Here is a 7,516-nt window from a genome sequence, read left to right as displayed (position 1 = left end):
AAAGACGGGAACTCACGTAGGACATTCTGCACTGGGCCCACTGCTGTGAGAAGAGGAAATTATACACAACCTCACCATAGGAACCTCCTAGTTTTCTTGTGGTTAGCAAAGGAAAGCATGTTGGTCTCCAAGGATAAACACTTTGACAGCTGATCCACAATTGAGCTCTAAGTAGACACACACAAAGCCAGAAGTGATACCCATTAAAAATTTTAACTATATACCATATTCATTTATTATCAATCCACAGGATAATTTGATTGCTACATGAGCTCATAAAAGTTTTTTTTTCACCTTTACAAAATTAAAAAAAAAAAGCGCCACAAGGATGTAATAACAACTGCTGATAAACAGGAAAAGGAATCTCAAAATTATAAATTTGCTGTAGAAAAGATAAAAAACAATTATATTTTATTTAGAATTTTTACCTTGAATAAAATATCCCCCTTGTATAAAAAAATAAAAAAGCTTGCTCTGGTTAGAATTAGAGTATTTTCGTCTTCAGATCTGGGAATTTGCATAATATTTCCATGACAGTTTTCCTTTGTACCGCGTGGCATTCAAGCATAGCAGATTAGAAAGATTTTTTTTTATTCAAGCAGTCTTAAAATGGGACAGCTGTGAAGAAATTCATTTCCTCCTCCTCCTCCTCCTCCTCCTCCTCCTCCTCCTCTTCCTCCTCCTCCTCCTCCAAGATGTAGAACCTTGCCTTTGAGGAGAAGAAATGGAAAGAAGGGACAGGGTGGGCTGGGGTAGGCTGGGTTGAGGAGGGACAGGTAGTTAATGGGTTAGGGTGGAGGAGTTGAGGAGGAAAGGGGTGGGTGGTGGGGTGGGACAGAAGGGGTTGGGAAGGAAAGGGTGGGTAGTGGGTTGTGACAGGATGGGTTGGGGAGAGAGGGCTGAGTATAGGGGTGGTATAAAACTGGTTGGGGAGGGAGGGGTACACGGAGGGCTGGGATGGAGGGATTGAGGAGGGAGGGGTGGGTAGTGGGGTAATGGACACAGAAGGGGCCGCCAAGTGTGCTGTGAAGGGGAGCGAGATTACAAGAAGGCCTACTGTAAGTGCTTCAAGATAAGGTGCAGAAGCAGACCGCAACTTTGCTCGTACTGCCCTATGTACATATTCACAAGAATAAAAAAATTCCAGCTAGTTCACATTTTCTCCTCCGTTCTGAGGCATCCACTCCACCATGCTGGCCTTGACCGTAGGCAATGCAGCACCTCCACTGCCCGTGTGGCTGTTGGTCCTTGAACTTGAGGGAGTAGCCCTGGCAGATCCAGCAGGTTCTAGAGATACGCATCTACCGAGGCGGGGCTGGAGTCCTGAGTTAAGAAGAAACTCCAGCTCTGGAGTCGGACACAGCAATCAATATTCTATTGTCAAGGCTTTTTCCCTTAGATTTGTCTAAGATAGGTATCATAGAGAAAAAATAAAATACAAACAAATAACAACACAAAGCTAAGAAATCCCAACAACCACCAGGGAGAGCCACAGGCTTAGCAGCTCTTGACTCGGGCCTGGGTGATATCAGATGTCTTCTTGATGACACTGGCCCGGGCCTCCCGGTCCGGCCGACTGCTGCTGGGCGTGGGGGTCACTGGGGCAGGAAGGGGGATGTCTGTAAACGGCGGCCAGGAGCTGTTGTAAGGCATTGGACAGCTCTCCTCTTTGATGGTGACCTGCAGATCTGGTTTGCTGGAAGTGACAAAGGTCGCCATGCTAGGCAGCAGACAGTTGTTCCGTGTCCCCATGTTGCTGAGGTACTGCTTGCCTTCGATGTTCCTCTTCCGCCAGTGTGGTCTCCCCTTTCAGAGAAAACAATCGAGATACATGCATTCTTTTCCTTCCACTGAATGTCACATGTCCAATCGAATGTATTACTTTTCAAACGAAGTCCCCGTGTGCTATCCCCCAGAAATCTGGCTGACTATTCTACAGAGACACGGGACATGGTGGCGGCTTGGCTGTCTTCTGGCTCCTGAGCCCAGGCTGTCCAGGATTGGTACTGGATAGTGTCCAGCCATAATGGAGGGGCCAACCTAAGCAGACAGCAAATGCTGTGATTGCTTTTTAAATGATTGTAGTGGAGACATGGGCTTGGTTTTTTTGTTTGTTTGGTTGGTTGGTTGGTTGGTTTTGTTTTGTTTTTTGAGCCACAATTGGCCTTGCTGGTTGCCAAGTAGAAAAGGAATTAAGATCCTTGAAGAAATCAGATCATAAAATATGCCAGCACAGTTGCCCACTCTCATCTCAGAATTCCCAAACTTGGAATATTAGGAATTCTAACGAACATCGGCTTCTGGTCCAACCCCCTTTCTCTCCCCATTAGAGCCACTTCCTGCCGCTGTGAGAGCCTGGCCTACGGAGGGAAGCCGGAAGCAGGTTGGTGGGGAGCAGGGACTGGACACACACCCTCTGTGTGGGACCACTGGGGAGGGGGCTGAGCTGTGTGGAGATCATTTTGCTCAGCTCTTTCTGTTCACTGCTCTGGGCTGGGCAGGCCACTTTATTCCTGTTGGCAAGTCAGGATGTTTACAGCCGTAAGAATATCAACATTTCCTGGCCCTGACTTCAGTTTCCTCTTCCTGCCGTGTTATATCCATCTCTTTCTGAGGGTCACATTGTACTTCCCTTCCTCAGCACTACATGTTAAGATCAGAATAAAAAGCTGAGGTAAATTGTAGGATTTGGACCTTTCTGTCTTGTCTCCGTGTCTCTCATTCTTTCTGTCTCTGCCCCTCCCCCCACCACACACACCCAAAACTAAAACCCACGCTTTAAAGCAAGAGACAACCGAAAGCATGCTTACCTCTGCGTTCTCCTCATCGCTGGGCACACTGTCGGTAGTTTCGCTTTCTGTATAGAAAACAGACAGAGAGGCTTGTTGCTCAAGCTATTTTGAGGCCACAGGAAGTATCTTAAAAACCTATGCCAGCACTTCAGAAATGAGAAACTGCACATACCCTCTCCCTCCTCTTTGTAAGGTCAAACACGTCCAAACGGGACAGGCTGGAGAGGATTTCAATTCTCAGCTTGGTCCCCTAAGACTAGCGGGGTTTGGGCTGAGTGGGGGAGGCTCACTTTCCAAAGCTAAGCTGCCACAGGGTGGATGCTGTTCCCAAGGCAACTCCTCCCGACTGAAGCTCCATCCACAACACCATACCACCCTTTCTTCTAGTCCATGTCTCTTGTCACAGGTGGTCCAGACTCGGTGAAATTTCCAAGAAGCTTTCTGAATCTCTCTTTGTTCCCTCCTATTGTTAGCATCTTCCCCTTAGATTTAGAGAGATCCAGTTTCCACTGGAGTTATAGCAGGTGGCCATGTTGTAGCTGCCCCAAGATCTTCACTGAGTGCTTACTGTCTTTGGGACCTGTCCTCCTCAGTACCGTTAGGAGCTATGACTTGCTTTTAGCCATTGGAACACATCAACGATGTTACTATTCTCTGAGCATGCTCACATCATCGTGGAAGACTCAGCCTGTCTTTTATGGGCACTCTCTTGCTGGCCCGCAGTGTTAGGAAGGCCCGCACAGCAAATTTAAGTAAGGGCTGCTTCCAGGTAAAAGCTGGCAAGAAACTGGGAATCTCTGCTCTTCCCCACTTGCAAGGAATTCAGTTCTGGCCAATGCCTCGAGAGCTACTGGCTCAACAGTTGAATCTCAGATGGGTTGTAGCATTAGCCAAAGCTTGGTGACAGGTTAGCAAGGCTCTGCTGCAAAGGACCCAGCTAAGCCATACCTGGATCCCCAACCCAGAAACTGAGTTTTTACTGTGGGAACATTATGTTTATGGCCCATACTGCTCCAGAGCAAGAGATAATATAAACCCGGTTGGACCTGCCAGCTATGAGGCACGGAGAGCAGTTCTTAACCACAATGAGCTACAGTTACCTGCCACCTTCCAATGAGGATTGGAGGATGAGGGACAGAGCGTTTGGGGGTTTTGAAAGGCCCACCACAGAGCTGACACACAGTGCCTGTGATGTGATTGCTTTTTAACACTGAGTTTGCGCGTTGGGCTGGATTCAACAGAGTCCAATTCAGTAACTGGCGATCGTACATCATCTATACGTTAAGTTTTATAAATTAAAAAATAAATAATACTGAACAGGTTTTTTTCCCAATGTTTAACAACATTGCAAAAATTAATGCATAGAGGGTAGAACATCTAAAATATGCAGACTTTTGTGGGTCATTTTGCCTGGTTCATGTATTTTGCTGACAAGAGCTGGGCGTTTGTGAAGATCTATGACTAGGCTCTGCTGGAGCCTGTATATATAGGTCTTGTTCATCCTTACCAGGATCCTAAATCAGAAAACAGCTGCTCTCATCTGGCAATATGTTCTCCTTCATTGAGAGCACAGCCCAGGGACCAGGCCCTCTGCATATAGCAAATTGAAGAACAAAGGGACAAACTGTCCCACCCAGTGCATTTCTGAGACAGGCAGCAAGCACTTCAGATCCAAACGTCTCCTCCAGGAAGGGATTTGCATCAACCCGAGCCACGGTTCTTCAGAGACTTCAGACAGGCCTGGGAGATTGCCCGGGCTGACCAAAAATCATCTTTTGTCCCTACACCTCACAATGTTCTGCCCAACACATCCCCATGTAGGGGTCACGAATCCCACTGCAAAGCCCAAGTTTTAGCTAACAGTGATCTGAGCTATGGAGACGCACTGACAATAGGCACCAGAAATGTTTTCAGGCAGAAGTAAATGAAGACCAGAAAAGGAAACTTCTCTCCAAACACAAAAGCCACATCAGTTCGGCCTCCAGAGGAGGCAAGACAGCCACTCCCAAGAGGAAGGAAAAAAAATGGGGAACGGAGATGTTGAAAACCTTGCCAAGTGGTGGACTGAGTCAGCAGAGGGTAGAAAACTAAACTGTCCTTTGGATCCCAGAGTCACAAACAGCACAGAGGCTACCTCCCTGCTGGCAAACTGCCAAGAGCTCCTTCCTATTTTCCTGCTTGGCTTCGTTTGTGCTCTGAGGCCTAAGTTTCCCTTCCCTCCACACATACCAGGCACACTCTCATCTTAAAGACTCTCCATAAAGTCTAAAGTCTCCCATGCCTTTCCCCTTCAAATAAAAGCAAATACGCAAAAGATAGCACGCGTGGGAAGGCAGGAGATTCAAAGAAAGAAGCTGTTGACACCAGGGTCCTAGGGTCCCACAAGCCCAACCCACAGTTGTTGGAAGCTTTGGAAGTTAGATGCCAGGTTAAACTCCTCCGTAAGACTTTGAATAGACCTGGAAGGGGATAAGAACGTTAATTTCCTGTAAATACTCAGCATTCAACTAAAGGACTAAAGTTGTGGCTAAGTAAAGGTACACATATTTTGTCCTTGTGTTTTTTGGCTGACACAGACGCTGACTGGAGAAAATCATTTCTAAATTAAATTCAATGGTCTGTGTCATGGTTGTGGAAACCCTCCACTTCAGGAATTGGGCATAAGGGTTTGGATCTTAACTGTCCCCCAAAGGCTCAAGTGCTGAATATCTGGTCCCCAGATGACAGTGACATTGGAATGGGTTGGAAACTTTAAGAGGTGAGACCATCACACTCACACCTATGCAGGGGATACGGGGACCCTAGCACTTCCTGTCTTTTTCCCCTTCCCTTCCACCATGGTCTGAGCAGCTTGGCTCCGCCACATGGTCCTGGCCATGCTGTTCTGTCCCATCACAGTCTCAAAGCTCTTGAAACTGTGAGCTACACCATCTTTAGCTCTTTTAAAGCTGATTGCCTCGCGTGTTTTGTTACAGCACCGTGAGGCGTGCTAAGATACCAGTTTCTAGCTCCAATTCTTTTTTGAGAAAGTGGCCTTGAGGGGCCTTCAGCCTAGGGGGTGCAGGTGCTCACGTCTGAGGATCCTAAAGCTTGCTCTCAGAGAATGGCGGGTTTTATCACTATTCCTGAACAGTCGGCTCCAAGTCCTCAGTTTTGTTCTCTTGACTTTCATCCACCATGGCCATTTCCGGAATGACTTTTTACATGACAAATGAGCTCGCTGTAGCTGCAGCTTCCAGATCAATATGACTGCCAAAATGTCATTGTGGATTATGTCACTTCCCTCTTTTATTAGTTTGGATACTTTTCAAACTGACTTCCAATACTATGGGATAAGAAGGATGGAAGTTACTTTGCAAGAGTGGTCAGAATAAGCTGAAATATCTACATAGTAGGAGCAGATACGGGAATAATTGATTTAACCTTTCCAGTCTGTTTTCCAACAAGCAGCTAAAAGGGAAGAAAGTGATTTGGACTTGGATCAGATGACCTAAGGGCTCTCCCAGAGCAACGGTTCCAGAATCTTGCCACTTCAGCCCTAGTTTTAACATCTGCCTTGGAATACATATTGCCAAACCACCTTGAGAACATCCTCGGGAGGGAGATGATATATTTTATGGAATGCATTATTGTGTTATGTGATATCTGGTATATTTTCTGGAAGGTTCTATTTCCACCAAATCTGATCAGCATTGATTTTTTTTTTTTTTTCCTGCATAATTTCCTCAGTTAAGTTGACTTGGAGGATGTAACTGATCACACAGCCGCTCAAATCAGTGTCTTCTCAGTCTCCACACCAATGCGCCTTTGTCTCGTTCATGACATACACAGGGGTCCCGGAAGGATGGTGTGGTTGGTTGCCCGCACAGCCTCTCTTCTCTTGATTATACAGCCAATTAATTCCTATTATGCTTCCTACTCAAACCTGTTTTCCACCTCCTTATCTGCTGAATCACCACCATGGCTTTCTTTTACTAAACCACCAACAATCTACTTAAATAACTAGACAAATGAGGCATACGGTCACATCACAGTACAATGAGGGCGGGGATATAGACTAGTGGTGGAGCGCCTGCCCCATCACGCCCAAAAGCCTTGGGTTTGATCTTCAGCACTGCAAAAATAAATAAGTAAACAAATGAACTAAAGAAAGAAGCAAGGTGACTATGCCTTAATGCTTCTCCAGGCCGGGCTTTGAAACAAACTTCCCCACTATGAAAATTTTACGAGTCAAAGCATTTTCCATTATCTTAAACTACCTGATGCAAATACTTCCTTCCACCCAAAGACACGGTCTCAACTCCTTCTCACCCTCACAGTTAAATCATACACCAGAAGACAGATATGTAAAGTTGCATGTGGTTTTGTGATAACCCTAGTGATCCATTGATAATATTTCTGTGATCCCTAGAGGAAAACTAGACCAAAACAGGCTCCAAATGCAAAACATTGTTTCCTTAATAGGTGAATGGAGGTGGTTGACCTCTGGATGAACAGTCTGCACAAAGGAACTCTTCTAGGAGCAACAAGCAAACAGCCTATGCTACTGACGGCCATATAATGAAAGGATGAGAACAGAGAGCTACAGAACGTTATAAACTTTCTGACCGGAACACCTGTACTAGCAAGTCTCCAAGTCTAGAGAAGAACCAACAGGGAAAGATTTTTGGCTCCATCCAAAAGACCTTCCTCTATAAGATTCTGGAGAATTCTGGCAATGAAAA

The 7,516-nt window shown here is 46.0% G+C and overlaps 1 protein-coding gene across 1 annotated transcript in view; it reads right to left on the bottom strand.

The window, feature by feature from the left end:
* Window positions 1-203: 203 nt before the first annotated feature.
* Window positions 204-7,516, bottom strand: part of Irf2 (interferon regulatory factor 2) — a 54,726-nt gene continuing 47,413 nt past the window's right edge. The window contains exons 8-9 of the mRNA XM_032918753.1: window positions 2,811-2,857; window positions 204-1,806 (exon numbers count right to left, since the gene is read on the bottom strand). Of these exons, the coding sequence (XP_032774644.1) occupies window positions 1,498-1,806; window positions 2,811-2,857 (356 nt within the window). The 3' untranslated portion in view covers window positions 204-1,497. The remainder of the gene's footprint in view (window positions 1,807-2,810; window positions 2,858-7,516) is intronic.

This window comes from Rattus rattus, chromosome 13, assembly GCF_011064425.1.
Source record: "Rattus rattus isolate New Zealand chromosome 13, Rrattus_CSIRO_v1, whole genome shotgun sequence".
NCBI classification, from domain to species: Eukaryota; Metazoa; Chordata; class Mammalia; order Rodentia; family Muridae; genus Rattus; species Rattus rattus.
Note: the sequence above shows the minus strand (reverse complement) of the source record. Positions and strands in the feature narration are given on the sequence as shown.